This window comes from Pan paniscus, chromosome 10 (assembly GCF_029289425.2).
Source record: "Pan paniscus chromosome 10, NHGRI_mPanPan1-v2.0_pri, whole genome shotgun sequence".
Taxonomy (NCBI): domain Eukaryota; kingdom Metazoa; phylum Chordata; class Mammalia; order Primates; family Hominidae; genus Pan; species Pan paniscus.
Window position 1 is genome coordinate 46,074,038 of NC_073259.2, and position 23,858 is coordinate 46,097,895.

Sequence of the window (23,858 nt, forward strand, 5' to 3'; positions counted from 1 at the left end):
TTGGGAGACCCAGGTGGAAGTATCACCTAAGGCCAGGAGTTCGATTCCAGCCTGGGCAACACAGTGAAACCCTCCCTCTCCAAAACAATAGAAAAATTAGGCATGTATGATGGTATGCACCTGTGATCCCAGCTACTTGGGAGACTGAGGCAAGGAGATTGCTTGAGCTTAGGAGTTCGAGGATGCAGTGAGCTATGATTGTGCCACTACACTCCAGCCTGGGCAACAGAGTGAGACCCTGCCTCAAAAACAAACAAAAACAGTATCTGTAGTTTCCTCTTGGTCTGTCTCTAGCTTTGTTTGATCCCATCAGCAATAGAACACCATTCAGCAATTTCATTGGGATTGGAACCACCTTTTTCTGTTTAAACAGACTGCCTGATCTTCTGCTTTTCCCCTTGCATTTTAAAGCTGCAGTCTCTGTCACATGCTGTTGAGAATGCTACTCTGACTTATCCTTGGTCTCAAATTTCACACCTGTTAGGGTAATTTGCATTTTTGACAGACCGATGCCTCAGATAGATATCTGTATTTAGATCATGCCCTAATCAAATTTTAGCCAAAATGTGTGAGAGACAAATATTTCTACTGTTACAACTTTAAACTTAAGTATAATAATTTTCTAGTTCTTTACTAAGACTCATTTTCATTAGCGTCATGTTTCTATCCTCAAAATTATAGTAATAGATGCTAAGCATAGATACTGATTACAAAGGAACAAAGTTACAATTCATTTTGAAAGTAAATTAGCTTATTTTAATTATCAGACTAAGGTCACCAACTGTTGAATTAACAAGTGCTAATACCAGCCATGACTTCTTCTTTTTTCCTATTTACCCTAAATCCTGACATCTTGATTAGCTTACAGAAGGACAAAATTATATTTTGGAAGGCTGCCTATTTGGATAGAGCATCAAAAGATACATTAAATACTTTTAATAGCATAAATTTACAATATTGTGAAAAGTTCTATAGTAATATGTTTTAAAAGAATATCTTCAAAATAATGTCAGCATTAGAAAAAAATTCCATAAATAGAGAATTATTATTCTTGTGTTTTCACTGGAGCTCCTTAGAGTTCCATAACTTAATGTCTGAAGTTATTTTGAGGGAGCTGTTTTAAATTGTCCAATTCTGCAGATAGGGAGAGGAGGGTATAGAAATTATTCTACCACTCCTAGCTGAAACTTCAGGAGGTTTTTGATATGCCAGATTGTAATCCACAAGTTAGAAAATTCAAATAATAAGTAATTCTCAGTTAATCTGATTGTAGTAGCAAACATTGGAGTAATAATATGTTTGATTATGGCATTAGATGACTGAAGATTATTATACCAGAACCAGATATATATGATGGGTCATTCCTTGCCATAAGCCAACCAGAATAAGCAGCAATTAGGTTATCTCTGCTCTTTGAGAGAGTACCTGAGTCTTGAACATGGTAACTAAAACGAAGAAAGTGACACTAGCTGCTTAGTAATCAATAACTGTTGTTCATTTGAATTACAATTCTCACTGGCCCCCCACCTGCTTTCTTACTGGTCTGGCCTACCTTCTTTCAGGCCCAGGCCTGGGAGTGCTTGCAAGATATAGTTGGGGTAAAATGTTGACTTTTGGTGGACACCACGGAGTCACATTGATGCAGATAAGGCACATGGCTGTGGCAGGATTCAGCTCCTTCATCAATTTTCAGGTTAGTATGGCTGAATCAATTATAGTTTGTAGAAGTTCCCCTACTGCAGACTTTACTGGCAGTTGAGACTGGGATCTTTCTTCCATGAGAGAAATGGTGATATGCCACATTACTTTGGAATACAATGGTTGGTCATGGTTGCAGTCATAAGGAGAACCACCTGTAGAATTTGTTTAATTTATTCAAACTTTTATTTTTTTAGATAATCCTTCCTCAGACAGTTTTCTTGGCTCAGGCGATTTAAGAACCTTTGGCCAGAGTGCAAATGGCCAATGGAGAAATTCTACCCCATCGTCAAGCTCATCTTTACAAAAATCAAGAAACAGCCGAAGTCTTTACCTCGAAACCCGAAAGACCTCAAGGTTCGTATTTTGTCATCTTAGTTCTCAAGCCCTTCCTCAGATATAAGAGAAAGTGACTAAAAGGTAGATAGTTATTACATTGGGATTTTAAAAGAGTAACACCATTTTTGGACTTTAAACCTTAAGGATATGAACTAATCCATTTTACATTTTCAACTTCTCATTTACTTAGTGCTGAATTTTGATGATAGCCAAATCTTACTAGAAGAGAGAATTTTAAGTAAATCTTGGTGGATATGAGAATATTGGGAGCCTTCAAGATCAATATGGCTCTTGCAAATCTTAAAGTGAAAATCAGTCAATCTCCACAATTTGAGCAGGAAAGAAACATATTTTACAGCTATCATGTGAGCAGAGACCTTACTTAAACTAAAGCAGTTCTCTACCTCATGGCATTAGTCAAGTAGACCAAGCTACTTCTAAATATTAGAAAATAAAGAGTCACAGACCGGGCACGGTGACTCGTGCCTGTAATCTTAGCAATTTGGGAGGCCGAAGCAGGTGGATCACCTGAGGTCAGCAGTTCCAGACTAGCCTGGCCAACATGGTGAAACCCTGTCTCCACTAAAAATACAAAAAAATTAGCCAGGCATGGTGGTGTGTGCCTGTAGTCCCAGCTACTTGAGAGGCTGAGGCAGGAGAATCGCTTGAACCTGGGAGGCAGAGGTTGCAGTGAGCTGAGATCACGCTGCTATAGCTCCAGCCTGGGTGACAGAGTGACCTCGTCTCAGAAAAAAAAAAAAAGATAGTCACAGAGAACTTTATCGTAGTTATTCCAACTTTATAAGCTCTATCTAACAAAACTTACATGGATTATTAAAGGCAGATGAAATCTGGCTTAGAAACTTTTCCCTCAGATATTTTATTATATTAGTATTTATTATATTAGTAAACATTTCTTTTTTAAAATAGTATTTATGACTACTTAAATTCTGCCCTGGTGTATTTTAGGAATGTGGGATTATTTAGTGTACTGTTTAGTCAAGTTTGAGCTTTGTGGTGTTGATAGAAGCCAACAAGATGGCTTTTATTATTTTATACACATGGACTCCAGGAACGTGTCAGTACTCCCTGGGATCATGTTCCTCACTAACTTTTAAAAAATTATACAGTAATTCACTCATACACTCACATTGTAGAAATCAACACATTACCAGCAAAGCTGAAGATCCCTTGACCACTACCCACAATCCCAATCCCTTTTCCTTGGTGTGTTTCCTTCCAAACCTTTTCCTATACCTATTTCTCTCTTACTCTTTCTTACTCATATATAGTATGATATATATGTTGTGTATACTATTAAATATATGATATTATTTTGTCTTCATTAAAGATTTTCTATATGCATCATTTAGCAGGTGGCTTTTTTAATGCAATAAAGCCATGCTGTTATTTTAAAAAAATGTTATTACAGAAGTAGTACAAATACTTTGGGAAAGTTTAGAAAATATAGTTAAGAAAAATAAAAAATAAAAACATCACATTGCCACCAGCCTGAGATCAACTCTGTAATATCTTAGTACATATCCTTCTACATACTTTTCTCTACTTTTTTTCCAAAATGAGTTTATAGTATACATATTCTTTTGTAAATTTTGTTTTATACCCTAAGTCATATTTAAATTTTCTCAGTTGACCCAAAAGTATCTTTTATAGTTAGTTTGGTTTTGCATCTGGAAGTTATTGGCTTTGTCTCTTATAACTAGAACAGCCTTTTTTTGTTTGTTTGTTTGTTTGTTTGTTTTTTTGTTTTTTTGTTTTTGTTGAGACGGAGCCTCGCTCTGTCGGCCAGGCTGGAATGCAGTGGTGTGATCTCGGCTCACTGCAACCTCCGCCTCCCAGGTTCAAGCAATTCTCCTGCCTCAGCCTTCCGAGTAGCTGGGACTACAGGTGCCCGCCACCATGTCCTGCTAATTTTTGTATTTTTAGTAGAGACGGCATTTCGCCATATTAGCAAGGCTAGTCTCGAACTCCAGACCTTGTGATCTGCCTTCCTTGGCCTCCCGATCCCTTCCTGGGATTATAGGCATGAGCCACCATGCCCAGCCTCAGCCTCCTTTTTTTAAATGACATGACTTTTCTGTATAATGTTCTACGTTTTGGATTTGGCAGGTTGCTTCCTCGTGGTATCATTATTTTGTCAAAAAATCACCTGTATTTTTTATAAGCTAGGTTTTAGATGTGACTAAAAGGTGTGCTGCATTTATCACATTTGAAAAACAAACAGTATCTTGTTTTGGTTCTCCTATTATTCTTGATGCTAGACTGACCTCTGGATTGAGGAACTGACAATCTGGTGGTTAATTGTACAGTTAGGTTTTTTCCCGTGTGACTTGAATGTAATCTAAATAATGTTACTTTGGCGTTATATGAATGATGAATTTCACATCAGCCATCACCTAATAATTAATATCGTTTGCTAATACCTGATAATAGTTTTATTAGAGTTAATGAAATAATATTTTTCTAATTTTATCACTTCTACACTTCTTAATTGGCATTCTGATTGCATTTTTCCTTAGCTGGGGCTATTAGATTCCCTGAAATGTGTTTCCTATGGGAAAGGCCTGATACATGATTAGATTTTTCTTTTTCATTACCAGTTTTCAAAGCAAGGTTTTTGTAAAATAGACACTTCATATGTTTCAAATGAATTTGTCTGTTCCTTTTTTAGTGTCATTATGGATTCAGTATTTTGTAATCCACTATAATTGTTATACTTTTAATGCTCACATTCTCAGAAATTTGGCTAGTCGAAGCCCTTTAAGCTTGCTTCTGTCTGACCTTAACTCATGAATTTTGGGTAACACGCTTGCTTTCTGTCATTGCAGGATGCCCTTGTACTGTTTCTTTAGAAGAGTAATCTTTTATGTTAAAAAAAACATGCATAGGCGCACGCATACTCTGGGAAACACAAATACAGAAGACATTGTGGAGAATCCATCATGTCTTTACCAAACAATTGCACTGCCCTTGCCATCTTTTCCTAGCTGCATCCACTCATCCTAAGAAAATAAGCCTGTTCCTAAAATTCTAAGTCCTTGCTCATTTCCCCATTCTTTTTTTTTTTTTTTTTTTTGGAGAGAAGCAAGAATATGACTGTAATTTAACATCAACAATGACACTGTGTAACAGCACAGGGAAGAGGTAGTGGAGAGAGATGGTCAGGCTTCCTGTTCCTTAACCAGCCTTGATTTTAACAGCAGAGCCCCAGCAACCTAGAAGCGCCTCACCTAGCCTCTTAATGGAGTGGGAAGGGGCAGGGACTTGGAAATTAGAGGCTCAAAATGTAAGGAAGGCTGATGGCAAGCCTGGGGAGAGGCCTGAAAATGAGGGAAGGGCTGAGGGCTGTGAGGAGTCCTCACACAAAGACCCTAGCACAGGTCTTCGGCAGTGAACATGCCCCTGGCCCTGCGCAGGATGGAGTCCTTGGCGTCCTCATATGGGTGCTCCTTGGAGGGGATCTCCAGGACAGTAGGGATAGAGTGCTGGTGGGTGTCCAGGGCATGCTGCACCATCTCTGCGATGTACTGGTTGATGAGGATGATGCCAGTGTCATCCCGGTTTAGAAATTGCCGGAAAGTGTCTTCGATCTCATTGATGGTCGTATCCTTCTCCACCACCAGGAAATTGGGGTGGCAGTTCTTGTTAAGCTCCCCTATGCTGCCCAGCAGGAAACCAGTCACCGTGTCCTTGTCTCTGATCACTGCGATGAGCTTCCTTCTCCCCACCATCCCTGCAGCCAGGCAGAGCTCACCCCAGAGCACCAGAAGCCACTCTCATTTCCCCATTCTTAACACACGTACAAACCCAAGAAGACTTAAAGAGAATTACGCACTGTTTGATTTTCTTTAGATCTTGTCTGATTTGGATTCAGATCACATGTAATGATTTTAAAGGGTTGATTTCATTGAATTTAGAATATTCAGCTGTGTTTCTCTAGTCTGAGTCTTGAAGAAAAAAGAAAATTTATTATGCTAAGAATAAGTACCTCAAACTTTCCAGGTAATGATAAATGAGAAAGAGCACATAGAAAAAACTCAAAATTGGCTGGGTGCTGTGGCTCACGTGTGTAATCCCAGCACTTTGGGAAGCTGAGGCCGGCGGATTACCTGAGGTCAGGAGTTCAAGATCAGCCTAGCTAACATGGTGAAACCCTGTCTCTACAAAAATACAAAAATCACCTGGGTGTGGCGGCGGGTGCCTGTAATCCCAGCTATTCGGGAGGCTGAGGCGGGATAATCACTTGAACCTGGGAGGTGGAGGTTGCTGTGAGCCAAGGTCGTGCCACTGCCTCCAGTCTGAGTGACAGAGCAAGATTCCATCTCAAAAAAAAAAAAAAAAAAACTCAAAATTAGTAAGCCTTAGATATAAGACAGGGTTTTTGAGTTCACAATATTCTTCTTGCCAATTTGCCAATTTTTCCCATTAGATAGTATAAAGAGACAAAAAATTATTCAGAGGAAGTAAATAGGCCAGAAGGAGAATTTAATGACGCAGCCTAATAGTTGTTTTTAATGAAGGATGGGAGCCCTCTGTTGGTCTTTAAGGAAATTTAAAAATTCAGTTTAAAAGCTTAGTTGAGAGGCTTCAGCCTTTATGCATTTTTACATATTTAATCTTAATTTCCTCCAACAGGCTGGGTACAAGGGGTACAGGGAATAATAGAAAATGTATGTATTGTTAGCATACCTGGAACCCAGGTTTTTTGAAGACATCTAATCTGTTATGCTTTGTCATACCACAAAACTATATGGTTTCTGACCAAAATAAATTCTAGATTGTGGATCTAAAAATGCAGTTTTAAGTGTTTGATAATTTTGACAATGTAAGATCTTTTAAGTGCCAGAACCTGATGTAGCATCCTTATATATCATTTATTCATTTATTGTATCTTTCCCTCAAATGGGAAACCTATTATTTTACCTGTTTTGTTTGGTTGGTTTTATATTTTGAAAGTGAAAATAATCTCTAGGTTGGATTTATTTTACTTATTATCTGTTCTTATCTTTCTTACAAACTCTTTTTTTAGTGGATTATCAAACATTTTTGCGGGAAAGTCAAACCATCACTGCCATGTATCTGCATATGAAAAATCTTTTCCTATTAAACCTGTTCCAAGTCCATCTTGGAGTGGTTCATGTCGTCGAAGTCTTTTGAGCCCCAAGAAAACTCAGAGGCGACATGTTAGTACAGCAGAAGAGGTAAGGAAAACGTGTGACAAAAGCTACTAAAAGTTAGGATCTTTCCCTACATTGAGCCATTTGCTCCCTATTAATAATTAGTTGTTTAAGAACCATTCTATTTTATCCTTCATGTGCTTTTTCTGTCTGAATTACTCTTTTTGAGTGTTATCATCTATTCTAAAGAGATTAAAGAGATGTTTTAGCAGGACTTCATTATTTGTCTTACTATTATATCTTCTATGCCTGCTGGACAGCTGACTTTACTTAATCTTTAATGTTGCCTGAATGGTTTCTCATACATCAAAGTATCTCTCTTTGATCTTTGCTAGACCCTTCCTAAACCCTTGTCTCCTATGGAAAAATTGTTACTCTTCCTCCGTAGTTTTTGATAAAATTTTATTTCAGTCCACGTGACGTGGCTCATGCCTATGATCCCAGCACAGTGGGAGGCCAAGACAGGTGGATCACTTGAGCCCAGGAGTTCGAGACGAGCCTGGGCAACATGGAGAAACCCTGTCTCTACAAAAAATACAAAAATTAGATGGGCTTGGTGGCTCATACCTGTACTCCTAGCTACTGGCGAGGCTGAGGTGGGAGGATTGCTTGAGCCCAGGAGGTCGAGGCTGCACTCGACTTGCTTTGTGTCACTGCACTGCAGCCTGGGCATCAGAGTGAGACCCATCTCAAAAAAAAAAATTGTTTTTTTAATTTGATGAAATACCTATTCTTCTTACCAGGAACAATTTTTCTTCAATATAAGAGAAAAATCAAGAAGCTAGTTAAACAATTTACATCCTTTCATTATGAGTAAGACCTTTTTTGAAGTTACAGACTCCTGAAAAGAAAGATGTTCTGTTGACACTTGGGTTGTTATATTAATTCAGTAAACCTAAAAGAAAAAGCCAATTTTGTGAATGTAATATAGCATATAATTTGCATGATAGGATGTGTGCACATATCTGTTAGATTACATATTTAATATACATCTAATGCTGTGGTTGCTTGGAGATACAAATGAATAATAATTACCTTACATTTAAATAGCATTAGAGCTTCCAGTGTACTTTCCACATGTATTATTGTTTTTAATCCTTTTAACTCAGCAAAATAGGTAGAGATGAGGTAATAGTTATGTTTTACAGATTAGGAAAATAAGGGTCATAGGTCACATGACTAGTAAATGGCAGGCCTAGAACCCAGAACTTCTGAAGAGGTTTGGTCAAGTATGCTTTCTGTTATACAACACAGCAATATGGTTCCTGCCCAATGAAGCTTACTGAGCATGGAGTCAAGAATACAGCATTACCTGCTAAATAATTACATAATTTGGTAATCAGTGATCTCTTAGGTGGCACAACTTGATTATTTGTGATATGGTTACTAAAAATGCTGTGCATATTTTTGGTTTAAAGTTTGTATTGAGGCCGGGCATGGTGGCTCATGCCTGTAATCCCAGCACTTTGGGAGGCTGAGACGGGCGGATCACGAGGTCAGGAGATGAAGACCATCCTGGCTAATATGGTGAAACCCTGTCTCTACTAAAAATACAAAAAATTAGCCGGGCGTGGTGGCGGGCGCCTGTAAGTCCTAGCTACTCGGGAGGCTGAGGCAGGAGAATGGCATGAACCCAGGAGGCAGAGCTTGCAGTGAGCCGAAATCGCGCCACTGCACTCCAGCCTGGGTGACAGAGTGAGAAGCCGTCTCAACAACAACAACAACAAAAGTTTGTATTGAATCTAAAACATTTGGCTGGGCATGGTGGCTCATGTACAATCCCAGCACTTTGGGAAGCAAAAGCAGGAGGATTGCTTGAGGCCAGGAGTTTGAGACCAGCCTAGGCAACATAGTGAGATCCTGTCTCTACAAAAAAAAAATTAGCTGGGTGTGGTGGCAGGTGGCTGTAGTTCCACCTACTCAGGAGGCTGAAGCAGGAAGATCGTTTGAGCCCAGGATTTCAAGGCTACGGTCAGCTGTGATTGTGCCACTGCACTGCAGCCTGGGTGACAGAGCAAGACACTGTCTCAAAAAAAAAAAAAACGAAAAAACACCAACATTCAAGTGGAGGGTGGCAGAACTAGTAAGTCATTTAGCAGGGCAAGGGATAGACAAGAAACTGGCAACATTTGCCTTTGATGACAAAGCTGGACAACAATGATGAAAAGGAGATTTTTTTAACAAAAAAATTTTTTTTGACATTACACAAATTTTCATGTCATCCTTGTACAGGGGCCATGCTAATCTTCTCTATATAGTTCCAGTCTTAGTATATGTGCTCCTAAAGTGAGCCCAAGATTTATTTTTCATTATACCTTTTATGCTATTGAATTTTATATTTACATTATTTTATGCATAAATAATTACTGGAGTTGTGGGGTTTATGATTATGCTGGATTCTAGACAGCCTAAGGGGTGCAGAGAGACTTTGTGGAGGAGACAACAGCAGCATGACAGCTGGGTACAGGGCTCCTAACCCTCCCCTGCCCCATGTTTCTGTTGCTCAGGCTCACCAGGATCCTTTAATTCTGTGTTCATTGTAAGTTTGCCATTCACCCACCAGCTCTGTGGACCACTCAGCCTTCCTTCTTTTGCCTCCTCTGCCAGCCTGAGGACTGGGGGTTGCTTGGGCAATTTTACCCTTCCAAACAGCCCTCCAGGCCACAGGTTGGGTCAGTGGAGAACATGAAGGTGGAGTTCTCCTTCCTCCTGTAGTGCAAAGAAGATGCTAAGAATCTATTCTATGAAATGAGTGATGCAGGAAATTTGCCTGTTTTTAGTTCTGTATTCTCCTAATATGAAAGTCAAGCCACCTGTACTACTATATGGCTTACAGAATAAGCCATATAACATGAATAATACAAAATATTGGGCCAAACTTTATTATCAGACTTTCAACAAATTTATTTAGATGTTTATTTTTGGATATTACAAATAATTCGGATATAATACTTTTTAACCCTGGGACTAAATTTACTGATGGGAACTTACAAACTGGATGAAAAGTCACTTTCCGTGAAACGTTGGGATCCTCAGCAGAGGTACATTTGGTTATGTTAAAGGAAGATGTATTAACCTTAATGCCGGATTTGTCCATCAACTTCAGGAATATGAAGTCTTCTACAAAATTAACAATTAAGATGATGTCACCACTGCACTGCTCAGTCTTACAACAGAGGTTTGAAGAGAACACGTGAAGAAGAATTTAGAAATATGCAAGTAGTGGCTGTGCAGAATGGCTGATGCTCAAGAGGCAACATCAAAAAGCTGTGCTATTCAGTAGGGTAACCGCTAGCCACAAGCACTGTTTAAATTAATTCGAATTCAAATTGAAAATTTAGTTACTCAGTGACACTAGCCACATTTTAAGTATTCATTAGCCACATGTGGCTAGTGGCTACCATATTGGACAGGGCAAATATAGAACATTTCTATTACTACAGAAATTTCTGTTAGATAATGCTGTTATAGAGGATATAAAGTTCTGTTTGGAAAAGAGAAAATACTTGTGACAATAAAAATGTAAAATGGCAAAAACACAGGTAGTTTCAGTTACATGTTGCTTCTAGACATGCTTCTTTGCAAATTATTGAGCAACATTTTAAGATACTGGACTTTTGTAATAGGTGACAGTGATGGTTTTATACTTTTCTTAGAAATGCTTTACAGTGTTGTCGTAAGTCAAGCATTTGGGACTCAGAAAATTATTGAAATTTGCACTTTGCATATTTTATATGGTATAAAGTTATTACTTTAAACAAAATGAAAATTAGGAGTATTATTTATAAAGTTATTGGTGGTAATTTATAAAAAAACAGTTTACTAGTGTCCTAAAAATTATTTTGTGCTCTCTATTAAAGTTTTATAATTTTATAGTTCTTTTATGATGGAGCCTTTTATAGAAACATCACCTAACTACAGGACTCTGTCCCTTTTAAAAAATACAATTCAGCACCTTAATTAATTATTTTTATACTTCAAAACACTCGTCTTAGTGTTTTCTCAGGTTTTAAAATGTAACATTAGCTAGCTTCTTTAACTTTATCATGCTATGCAATTATTGCTTCCTTTACTCTTAAGATCCTAATTTTCTTTTTTTATTTGAGACGGAGTTTTGTTCTCTTGCCCCAGCTGGAGTGCAGTGGCGCGATCTCGGCTCACTGCAACCTCCGTCTCCTGGGTTCAAGCGATTCTCCTGCCTCAGCCTCCTGAGTAGCTGGGACTACAGGCGGGCAGCACCGTGCCCGGCTAATTTTTTGTATTTTCAGTAGAGACGGAGTTTCACCATGTTAGCCAGGATGGTCTCGATCTACTGACTTCATGATCCACCTGCCTCGGCCTCCCAAAGTGCTGGTATTACAGGCTTGAGCCACCGTGCCCAGCCCCTAATTTTCTTATTCAGTAAAGAACAGTTAGGGCTTTCTTTAATTTTAATTTTTTTTTTAATTTTATGAAATAGAGTCTCAGTGTGTCACCCAGGCTGGAATGCAGTGGCGCAATCACAGCTCACTGCCGCCTCAACTTCCTGGCTCAAGTGATTCTCCCTCTTTTGCCTTCTGAGTAGCTGCAACTACAGGCACATGCTAATATGCAGCTAATTTTTAAAAATTTTTTGTGTAGAGACAGGGTCTCACTTTGTTGCCCAGGCTGGTCTCAAACTCCTAGGCTCAAGTGATCCTCTGCCTTGGCTTCCCAAAGAGTTGGGATTATAGGAGTGAGCCACTGTGTTTAACAACAACAACAACAAAAACAGTTTAACAAGTAATTTACAGAGAAAGATGTTTTCTTTTACTGATAGTACCAGATGGTCCAAAAAAGAATTTTGTTTAAAGTTTTAGGTAACTTTCATTTTGGCAAAGCCAAAAAAGTTACATGTGTTCTTTTGGGAAAGGAAGAAATAAGATTGTCAGTTAGCTGGGCGTGGTGGCGGGTGCCTGTAATCCCAGCTACTCGGGAGGCTGAGGCAGGAGAATTGCTTGAACCCGGGAGGCGGAGGTTGCAGTGAGCCAAGATCGCGCCACTGCACTCCAGCCTGGGCGACAGAGCAAGACTCTGTCTCAAAAAAAAAAGAAATAAGATTGTCACTTTTACTGACAACATGATCTTATATATAGAAAACCCTACAGACTCCACCAAAGAACTGTTCAAACTATTAAATGAATACAGTGTATGTGTATGTGTGAATATATATGTGTATATATGTGTGTGTATATGTATATATGTGTATGTGTGTGTATATATATGTGTGTGTGTGTGTATATATATATATATATATAATCCTACAGACTCCACCAAAAAACTATTAAATGAATACAGTATAGTTGTAGGATACAAAATCAACACACAGAAATTAGTAGTATTTCTATGCACTGTTAACAATGAACTATGCAAAAAAGAAGCCAAGAGAACAATCCCATTTACAATAGTTACAAAAAAACCAATCAAATTTAACCAAGGAAGTAAAAGACCTACATACTGAAAAACATACAATGTTGAAAGAAATTGAAGATACAATTAAATGGAAAGCTATTCTGTGCTCATGGATTGGAAGAATTAATATTGTTTAAATGGCCATACTACTCAAAGCACTCTCCAGATTCACTGCAATCCCTATCAAAATTCCAATGTTATTTTTCATAGAAAAAAATACTAAAATTCATATGAAACCACATAAATCCCTGAATAGCCAAGGCAATTATGAGCAGAAAGAACAAAAAAGAAGCTACCACACTAGCTTATTTCAAACTATACTACCAAGCTATAGTAATTAAAACAGCATGGTATTGGAAATAGACATCAGCCAATGAAACAGAATAGAGAACTTAGAAATGAACCCGTTATGCCTGTCGTGGGGTGGGGGGAGTGGGGAGGAATAGCATTAGGAGATATACCTAATGTAAATGATGAGTTAATGGGTGCAGCATACCAACATGGCACATGTATACATATGTAACAAACCTGCATGTTGTGTACATGTACCCTAGAACTTAAAGTATGACGGAAAAAAAAGTGAACCCGTTATATAGCTAGTTGACTGATTTTTGACAAAGGTGCTAGGACTACAGAAAGGGAAAGGACAGTCTCTTCACTAAATGGTGTTGGGAAAATTATATTTCCATATGTAGAAGAATGAAATTAGGTCCTTATCTCATACCATATGCAAAAATCAACTAAAAATGGAATAAAGACTTTAAGACTAGAAACTCTAAAACTGCTAGAAGAAAACAGGAAAAACTACACGACAGTGGTCTTGGCACTGATTTTTTTGGATTTGCACGCAAAGTCATAGGCAACAAAAGCAGAAGTAGGCACATGGGAGTACATCAAACTAAAAAGCAAAGGAAACAATTAACAGTGTGCAGAGACAACCTACAGATTGGGAGAAAATATTTGCATCCATTCTATAAGGGGTTGATATTCAAAATATATAAGGAGCTCAACTCAATACCAAGAAAACAAAACTGTTAAAACATAGGCAAGACATTATCCTAGGCAAACTGATGCAGAAACAAAACCAAATGCTGCATGTTCTCACTTATAAGTGGGAGCTAAACATTGGGTACAAATGGACATAAAGATGGGAATAGTAGACACTGGGGACTACAAGATGGGAGGGTGGAAGGAGACCAAGTGTTAAACTACAAATTGGTGGCTGGGCGCCGTGGCTCACGCCTTTAATCCCAGCACTTTGGGAGGCCGAGGCAGGCAGATCACGAGGTCAGGAGATCGAGACCATTGTGGCCAACATGGTGAAACCCCGTCTCTACTAAAAATAAAAAAAAAAAAATTGGCTGGGCGTGGTGGTGCACACCTGTAGTTCCAGCTACTAGGGAGGCTGAAGCAGGAGAATTGCTTGAACCAGGGAGGTGGAAGTTGCAGTGAGTAGAGATCGTGCCACTGCACTCCAGCCTGGTGACAGAGTGAGACTCCGTCTCAAAAAAAAAAAAAAAAAACACTACATATTGGGTGCTGTGGCTCATGCCTGTAATCCCAGCACTTTGGGAGGCCAAGGTGGGCGGATCACTTGAGGTTAGGAGTTCGAGACCAGCCTGGCCAACATGGTGAAACCCTGTCTCTACTAAAAATTAAAAAAAAAAAATTAGCTCTGTGTGGTGGCGTGCACCTGTAGTCCCAGCTAGTCCAGAGGCTGAGGCAGGAGAATCACTTGAACCTAGGAGGTGGAGGTTGCAGTGAGCCGATATGGCGCACCTGCACTCCAGCCTGGGCTGGTCAGGAGATCGAGACTATCCTGGCTAACATGGTGAAACCCCGTCTCTACTAAAAACACAAAAAATTAGCTGGGCGTGGTGGCGGGCGCCTGTAGTCCCAGCACATATCGAAATATCACAGTACGAGATGGTGCTAACACTGACATAATGTTTAAAATTATGTTTTGAGGATTGGTGGTTGTATTAAACTGTATATAAGATTAAAAATAAATTGCCAGGGCATATTACTAAGTGCTAGTGAACATAGCCCATTGAGTCAGGGGACTTGTATAGAACTGATGCTTTACCAGAGTTGTAAGTCCTTATATAATCTGGTTCTGTGTCAGGTGATCTCATTTCTTCCTACTCTTCTGATTCACATGGACCTTACTATTTTTGGAATGCATTAAGCACCTTCCTCTCTCAGGGCTTTGCATGTGTTGTTCCTCTATTTGGAATATTCTTTTATATATTTCTAGGACTGACTTCTTCTCTTGGCTTTAGGTTTCTGCTGAAATATCACTTTTTTTTAGAGAAATCTTACCTGTTCCTGCTGCTCTCCTTCCATCACTTTCCATTCTCTTACCCTTTAATTTTCTGCATACTACCTGACTGGGTTTTTGTTTGATTCCTTTCACTGCAATATAATCTCCACAAGGGCAGGAACTTTATTTTATTCGATGCATTCATTATCTTTAGTGACTGGAGCATAGTAGGTGTTCATGTCAATGAATGAATGTTAGGAAGTATATGGTTTTCACTAAATGTAGTATTGGGTCTTACAGGAAAAATAAATAAATGTTGGAGATGAATATTGTCTCTGGAAAGTACCTGCACTTAAATAAAATAGGAAACTGTTGGCAAGATACTCCACTCTGATTTTGACTAGTCTGGTTACTTCCTTGTGATTTTTCTAACAGGTTTCAGGAGTCAAGGGATTTGTTGGAATCCTAATTTAGAGGCCCTTTATTTCTGGGACTCTTTTTTGACTCAGAAGTGATTACCTGCTGGCTTTCTGGTTTTATAGCCTATAGCTCCTCTGCACTATTATTTAAATATATGTTCCATAATTTTTCAAAGTATATTATCTGGTATTTACTCAACCTGTCTTTTACACACTTGATAATTTTTGTTTTGTTTTGTTTTGTTTTGTTTTGTTTTGTTTTTTGAGACAGAGTCTTGCTCTGCCCCCAGGCTGGAGTGTAGTGGCACCATCTTGGCTCACTGCAACCTTCGCCTTCCAGGTTCAAGTGATTATCCTGCCTCAGTCTCCCCAGTAGCTGGGACCACAGGCATGTGCCACTACAGCCAGTTGGTTTTTTTTTTTAAGTTTTCTTTTGTAGAGTTGGGGTCTCACTATGTTGACTGGGCTGGTTTTGAACTTCTAGCCTCAAATGATCCTCCCCGCTTGTCCTCCCAAAGTGCTGGAATTACAGGCATGAGCCACTGTGTTAGGCCCATAATTCTTAATTATCTTAAGGATTCTGCCTGAGCTTTGGCAGAGCTAGGATTCCGTTTACATGCTAGTTTGAGAAATACTTGCCTTATTGGATGTGTTTAAACTGTTTTTTTTTTTGTTTTGTTTTCTTATAGACAGTTCAAGAAGAAGAAAGAGAGATTTACAGACAGCTGCTACAGATGGTCACAGGGAAACAGTTTACTATAGCCAAACCCACCACACATTTTCCTTTACACCTGTGAGTCACAGAAGCATATTTCAGATGAATTTAATTCTACAATTTATTACTTGATATTGAAACAATATTCTTCTCTTGCTAGGTCTCGATGTCTTAGTTCCAGTAAAAATACTTTGAAAGACTCACTGTTTAAAAATGGAAACTCTTGTGCATCTCAGATCATTGGCTCTGATACTTCATCATCTGGATCTGCCAGCATTTTAACTAACCAGGAACAGCTGTCCCACAGTATATATTCCCTATCTTCTTATACCCCAGATGTTGCATTTGGATCCAAAGATTCTGGTACTCTTCATCATCCCCATCATCACCACTCTGTTCCACATCAGCCAGATAACTTATCAGCTTCAAATACACAATCTGAAGGTAAACATGGTATCATATAACTACATTTTTAGTCCTAATAGCCAATTAACTGTTCATTAGCTCATTACAGGCAACATTGTAATATACATATAAATAAATGAGCATACCGAATCTGAAAATATGAAGTCCGAAATGTTCCACAATCTGAAACTTTTTGAATACCAACATGATACTCAGGAAATGCTCAGTGGAGCATTTGGGATTTTGGATGTTTGGATTTGGGATGCTCAAATTGTATAATGCAAATATTCAAAAGTCCAAAAAATCCAAAATTTGAAACTCCTGGTCCCAACCATTTTGGATAAGGGATACTGAACTTGTAAGACATGTACTTACATACTTTAAATACATATGATTCAGTTAACCATGCTGTGAGTAAACTAAACCCACAAATAGGATATTCTTTTTTTCTTACCTCGAGATGCAAATGATTTGATACATTTTATTTAAACAATTAACTTCCTAAGTAGAGGCTAGAGTCAAAGTATATATACTCAGCCCAATTGCTTCAGCACTTTCTCTGTTTCTATGACTTTACAGTGGTAAGTAAGAATTCTGAAGTTGTAGGAGTTTTGAAACATCAGATAAATATTGAAGCTTAAGTACTTAGGTTTGTGCATTTTAGAATGATTGTCAGCATTGGAAGCAAAAAGTTTTCTACGTAACTTTCAACTAACTGAAATATTCACTCTCTTTGCATTCCAGTTAATTAAGGTTTTGTCGTGATAGGTTTGTTTCCTTAATTTCCCCCTTCTTTAGGTATGTATTATGTATCAATTTATGGTATGTACTTAGGTATGTAACTTAAAACAAGTTATAGGTTAAATGGTTAAACATCAGGGATTTTTTGATAGATGGAGCACTAGTCTTTCCCCTCCTTTCTCAGGTTGTTTGAGTTTTTTTTTTTAATCTACTTGTACTTTGTGAAAATTCTCACTCAGGATTAAACTTTTTGGTAGCATCATTGTATAGCTACACATATCCATGAAGACTCTTGTTATATTTTGTGAGGTGATGTACTGAGAACTGTAAAGGAAAAAAAAAAGCCAAAAAACCCAAACTCCTTTAACCTCAGAAACATACATTGTGTTGCAGATACTTAGATACAACTAAGATGAAACAAATACACTACATTGCACTGTTTAATTACTTTCCTTGTACCATGTAATAAATACTCTGAGGTTCTAATGACAGCACTTTAGAAGAACATGATTCCTGCCTTTGAGTAGTATTCAACAGAGAAAATACATAATAGAATGATAAAATTTGTACTTTTTAGACACCTCCTGGGGTGCTATTTCCTTCCCTGTCCCCCTTCCCTCCTTCTTCCAGTTTCTTTCCCTCTTCCATTCCCCCACCCCTTCTTTCACCTAATTCAGTCGCATTGTAGATCATGAACTACAGTAGTTCCCCCTTATCTGTCGGGGGAGGATATGTTCCAAGACCCGCCCCCCACCAGTGGATGCTTGAAACCATGGAGAGTATACTATATATACCATACCCTATATACATCATGTTTTTTCCTATACATACATACTAATGATAATAAATTAGGTGCAGTAAGAGATCAACAATAACTAATAACAAAAATTATAACAATATACTGTAATGAAGATGTTACTTTTTTCTTATTAAATCAAAAACTTTCACCTTTTCACTTAAAGGAAGTAGTGTTTTTTGTTTTTGTTTTTGTTTGTTTTTGAGACTGAGTGTCACTCTGTTGCTCAGGCTGGAGTACAGTGGGACCACCTTGGTTCACTGCAACCTCGCATGTCCTGGGTTCAAGCGATTCTGCTGCCTCAGCCTCCTGAGTAGCTGGGATTACAGGTGTGAGCCATTATGCCCAGCTAATTTTTGTATTCTTAGCAGAGACAGGTTTCACCATGTTGGCCAGGCTGGGGAAGCACTTTTTACGGCTTCTCTTTGGCATACCTGAATTGCCAACATCATTACTTTTGCCTTTTGGGGACATTATTAAGTAAGGGTTACTGAACACAAGCACTGCTATACTGAGACAGTCAATTGGATGACTGAGGTGACTACTAAATGACAGGTGGTGCATACAACATGGATATGCTGGACAAAGGGATGATTTCATGCCTGAAATAGAGCTGGATAGAGATTTTTATCACATTACTTGGAATGGCATGCAATTTAAAATTTACTAATTATTTCTGGAATTTTCCATTTAATATATTTGGACCGCAGTTAACTATGCATAACTGAAACCATAGAAACCAAAATTGCAGATAGAGGACTACCATGAAGACTTTTAAGGAATCCTGCCATGTTCTTGTTCTCCTGAAACAGACAGGAAGCACAGGGAGCAAGTGTAGCCTAGGAGGAAATTCTGAAGGGCAAATATGTTTGTTATTTCCCAGGGACTTTCTTATTTGTGAAGCAAATTCTTCACTAAGACCTATTTCTGTTCTCAGTGACAATGGACTTGCCTCTCTCTCTCTCCCATCTAACCTTTGTTCTTATGTTATTTTTGTGGAAATAAAATATAGCAAAGTATGGCAACTTAAACTAAGATATCTAGAAAGTATAACTTTGTGGAGTTTTATTACTAATGAAATGCTCTTGTGTTTCTTTAGGATCAGACTCTGTGATTTTACTGAAAGTGAAAGATTCCCAGACTCCAACTCCCAGGTAAAGTTTGGAAAAAGCTTGTTCTTTATTAATTAATTAATTTATCTTTTTGAGACGGAGTCTCGCTCTGTTGCCCAGGCTGGAGTGTAGTGGCGCGATCTTGGTTCACTGCAACCTCCACCTCCCTGGTTCAAGCAATTCTTCTGCCTCAGCCTCCCGAGTAGCTAGGATTACAGGTGCCCGCCACCACGCCCAGCTAATTTTTGTATTTTTAGTAGAGATGGGGTTTTGCTGTGTTGGCCAGGCTGGTCTCGAACTCCTGACCTCAAGTGATCCACCTGCCTCGGCCTCCCAAAGTGCTGGGATTACAGGCGTGAGCCACCATGCCTGGCCTAAAAGTTTCTTCTTAACATATTGTTTTCCCTTTCTTTAATCACAGCTTTTTCACTAAAAGTTACATAATGTAAAACTACCTCAATTCAGACCTTTCTCACGTATTACTTGAATTATTTTAGTGGCTTTATAATTGTTCTTCCTTCAGCCTCTATTTTGTTCTTCATTCCGTCTTCCACCATACCATGTTCTTGAAACAATTTTTCTGCCTTGCTCTTTTTTCATTTGTTTTTGTTTTTGTTTTTGTTTTGAGACAGGGTCTTGCTCTGTCACCCAGGCAAGAGTGCAGTGGCACAATCATGGCTCACTGGAGCTTTGAACTCCTGGGCTCAAGTGATCCTCTTGCCTCAGCTGGGACCACAGATGCATGCCACCATACTTGGCTAACTTTTAAATTTTTCTTTTGTAGAGACGGGATCTTGCTATGTTGACCAGGCTGGTTTTGTACTCCTAGCCTCAAGCGATCCTCCTAACTTGGCCTTCCAAAGTGCTGGGATCGTAGGTGTGAGCCACTGCACCTGGCCTGCTGTGTTCTTTAGTCCATCTTCCATGCTGCAATCAGAGTGATCTTTCAGAATTCATGTCTGATCATACATTAAAGGGGTTTAATGATTATTTGTTAACCTCCTTCAAGGGTGGTTTATCAGACATTGAATTAAGCTCAGGCTCCTTACTATGGTATACAAAGCACTTCTTTCACAAGCCTCACTTTCTCACTTTAACAAATATTTACTGAGAGCCTACTGTGTGCCAGGTACTAGTATAAATATTGAGGATAATAGGGAACAATGTGAAGTCCCTATTCTCAAGGAGCTTGCATTCTACTTGAGGGGAAGGACGAAGGACAATGTGAAGTCCCTATGTTCAAGGAGCTTGCATTCTACTTGAGGGGAGGGATAAACAAATGTATATGCCTTGTGATAAGTGCTATGAAGAAAATTGAAGCAGGGTAATATATAGAGTACGATTGGGAGGATACTATTTGTATAGGGTGGTCCTGGAAAGTCTCTGATAAAGTGACTTGAGCAGAGACATGATGGAGGTAAGAGGGAGCCATATGGAAATATGGGACTCTTTCATGTGTTTTTATAAGCTGGACTATTTTCAGTTTGTAAATACAATAAGCATTTCTTACCTTCACATTCAGTGTTCTTTTTGCCTGGAATGTCCTCCGTACCTCAACTTTGTCTGTCAGTAGTGTTTTATCTTTTAGGTCTCAACTCACATGTGAACTTCTGCATGAAACTTTACTTATCTGGAGGTATCAAATACTTCTTCCTCTGTAATACAGTAATAGTAATCCATAGTAATCATTACTATGATTGCTATGCCTTTGCCATATATGGCTTTGGGAATTCAATTGCTAGGATGAGAATAATATCAGTTTTCCGTTGAGAAGATTAAGGGTAATGAAATATTCTTTCTCATCTCAGTTCCCCTACTTCTTTGCAGCTCCCCATATGTTCTAAGCTTTCAATATTTCTTAAAATTCTCTATTTGTTAAGTCTTTTGGGGAGACTTCATAGTTTGGATTCTTTATTTCTTACATCTTTTTTGGAGTCAGATCTGCCTTCTGATCTTGGGTTGGAAAAGGCTTCATGTAGCTTTGGACAAGTTACTCTTATGAACCTCAGTTTCCTTATCAATAAAATGCCAGTATTGATACCTTACACTTAATTGTGAAGATTAACTTACAGATAAAACACTTATTTTTATAAGTGCTTCACATGAAATGCCACAAGATGCATGCAACTTTCTTGGGAAGAAGTTGATCTCTCAGGTAAAGAGTTGATCTCAGTTCCTTAATGGTTCTTTACTAAGACTGCCTTTCCTTTACGGAGGATTTCCCCTAGTGATGACTAAAGAATGAGATGGCAGGAGAAATGGTCTGTTGGGTAAGGCTGTTTGAGCGATGCTCTTTGTCAAAGTTGGTGCCTACTCTGCTGAGGCTTGGTTTATTGGCTCTCTACTCTTAATTCTCCACTACTGCCTCTCAGTTAAGTTCCAGTAATGAAGATCTGCTTTTATTTCCCAGAATATGCTATGCTGTGTCATACCTCTTTGCCTTTATACATTCTGATCCTTCTGTCTGGATGTCCCTTTCTCTCTCTGTCTACTTGGTAAGCTCTTATTTTGCTTTCTTTTCTTTCTTTCTTTTTTTTTTTTTTTTTTTTGTGACAGAGTCTTGCTCTATCATCCAGGCTGGAGTGCAGTGGCACAATCTCTGCTCACTGCAACCTCCGCCTCCTGGGTTCAAGTGATTCTTGTGCCTTACCCTCCAGGGTAGCTGGGATTACAGGCATACGCCACCACACCCAGCTAATTTTTGTATTTTTAGTGGAGATTGGGTTTCACCATGTTGGCCAAGCTGGTCTCGAACTCCTGACCTCCGGTGTTCCACCCACCTCAGCCTCCCAAAGTGCTGGGATTACAGGCATGAGCCACTGTGCCTGGCCTTAATTTTGCTTTTCAAAATCTCATCCAGGTGTTATTTTTTTTTCTCAGAAGATTTCTTTGACTTTGCCAGATAATGTTAGTTTTTCCCTCCATCCTTCTACCTTGTTTGTTACTAATACTTTTGTATCTGTCACCCATTGCTGGTCATAGTGCTTGGCATATGATGGGTGCTCAGTAAATAAATCTTTGTTAAACAAATGAATTTCCTAGATAGCCTGAAGTGCTCTCTTGAGTAGCCCAAGTACTTATTCCTCCCCCGCTTTTTTTTAATGCTTTGATCTATTGAAAGGCACAGTCGAAAGAACACAGTCTTTGGAATTGGACAGATAAGATTTCTAATCCTAGCCTTTCAAGAGAAATTATCTTTTTGAACCTCCTTTTTCATTTCTGTATAGTATGAGTAATAATTCTTTTTTATATATTATGTTGAGGTTTAAATAGTATAGGGATTTTCATTAGGCTTAACTAATACATAAAACATCTAGAGCAGAGTTTTACATGTAGAGCACTAAGTATGTGCTCAAAAACATTTGCAGTTATTATTACTATATGCCTCAATTATATGAGAAATAATGCATCTCTTTGGAAAAGCAGATTTTCCCTGCATTTTGTTTTCCGGAGCCAGTGGATACCTTGATCCATTGAAGAAAACTGTTTGTCCCTACATTACTTGTTTATTCAAGAAATACCATATGGCTGGGCATGGTGGCTCATGCCTGTAATCCTAGCACTTTGGGAAGGCCAAGGTGGATGGATCACCTGAGGTCGTGAGTTCGAGACCAGCCTGGCCAACATGGTGAAACCTCGTCTCTACTAAAATAAAAATAAAAAAAAGAAAAAATTAGCCAGGTGTGGTGGCGGGTGCCTGTAATCCCAGCTACTCAGGAGGCTGAGGCAGGAGAATCTCTTGAACCCGAGAGGTGGAGGTTGCAGTGAGCCGAGATTGTGCCACAGTACTCCAGCCTGGGCAACAGAGTGAGAGTCAAAAAACAAACAAACAAAAAAACACTAAATGCCTACTATGTGCCAAGCACTATTCTAGTTGCAGAGGATTTTTTTTTTTTTTTTTAAGAGACAGAGTCTCACTATGTTGCCCAGGCTGGTCTTGAACTCTTAGCTCAAGCAATTCTCCCACCTCAGCGTCCTAAAGCACTGGGATTACAGGAATGAGCCACCATGCCTGGCCTCTGATCCAGGTCTCTTAACTCCCAATTTGATGCTCTGTTTACTTGTTCTCTATATTTAATAGTTTTCTTTGGAAAAGTGTTCACTCTTCTTCTTTGTGTTTCTGTGATAGATCCTGCCTAGTTAGGAGTTTGGAGATAAGGAAGTTTGAGAAAAACAAGAGGCTCTAGGACAATTAATCATGCCTGTGGCTCTGCTCAGCATATCACTTGGGTTGTCAGCAAGAGCCACATGGACCTAGAATTGGCCTGTCATCTTTGGAAGGAAGTTGTGTTGCTGATTCTCAGCTTTGGCTCATTGGCTTGTTAGCCATTTGATGTAGATTATTTTGTGTGTGGGGATTTTTAATAAATCTTTCAATCTGTGTCATTTGGGAAGAGCAATGTTCTAGCTTAATGTATTATTTTGAGAAGTGATGTCCTCTTTCACGTAATGTTGGTCTCATGCAAGTAGGGAGCTATGCCAAATGTAGTATCTCTGCTGAACTTTGGGTCACCTTTTTAACTAATATGTATCCATATGATTTTAACTAATATGTATGCATAAGGATTGTGTCTCCTTAATTCCTAGTTACAATTATTTTATGTCATTTAGATTCCTTTTACTTATTCCATACTTGTAAAGCACTCATATAAACAATTTAAGTGATTGTTTTTATTGATGAAAATATTTTAATTTTCTCATAAGCCTCCTGCTCATTTGTCAAATTTTTCTTTTCCTACCCA

The 23,858-nt window shown here is 38.7% G+C and overlaps 2 protein-coding genes and 1 non-coding gene across 8 annotated transcripts in view; 1 reads left to right on the forward strand and 2 right to left on the reverse strand.

Annotated features, from left to right (window-relative positions):
• Positions 1-23,858, forward strand: part of SENP1 (SUMO specific peptidase 1) — a 65,502-nt gene that overhangs the window by 15,317 nt on the left and 26,327 nt on the right. For all 6 annotated transcript variants that reach the window (XM_063593066.1, XM_003825790.5, XM_008951134.6 and 3 more), the window contains 5 exons: positions 1,896-2,055; positions 7,088-7,259; positions 16,037-16,140; positions 16,223-16,506; positions 19,104-19,158. In XM_063593066.1, coding sequence (XP_063449136.1) covers positions 1,896-2,055; positions 7,088-7,259; positions 16,037-16,140; positions 16,223-16,506; positions 19,104-19,158 — 775 coding nt within the window. The remainder of the gene's footprint in view (positions 1-1,895; positions 2,056-7,087; positions 7,260-16,036; positions 16,141-16,222; positions 16,507-19,103; positions 19,159-23,858) is intronic.
• LOC117975445 (V-type proton ATPase subunit F) lies at positions 2,140-7,058 on the reverse strand. Its single transcript, XM_055095716.2, has one exon. The coding sequence runs from the start codon at positions 5,787-5,789 to the stop codon at positions 5,430-5,432; it is 360 nt and encodes a 119-aa protein (XP_054951691.1). The 5' UTR covers positions 5,790-7,058; the 3' UTR covers positions 2,140-5,429.
• Positions 9,420-9,529, reverse strand: LOC112436721 (U6 spliceosomal RNA). Its single transcript, XR_003025427.1, has one exon. It is a non-coding gene; the product is annotated as a U6 spliceosomal RNA (small nuclear RNA).

Bases quoted from the DNA above. Each gene is read 5' to 3' on its own strand.
- LOC117975445 (XM_055095716.2), bottom strand. From the start codon at position 5,789: ATGGTGGGGAGAAGGAAGCTCATCGCAGTGATCAGAGACAAGGACACG.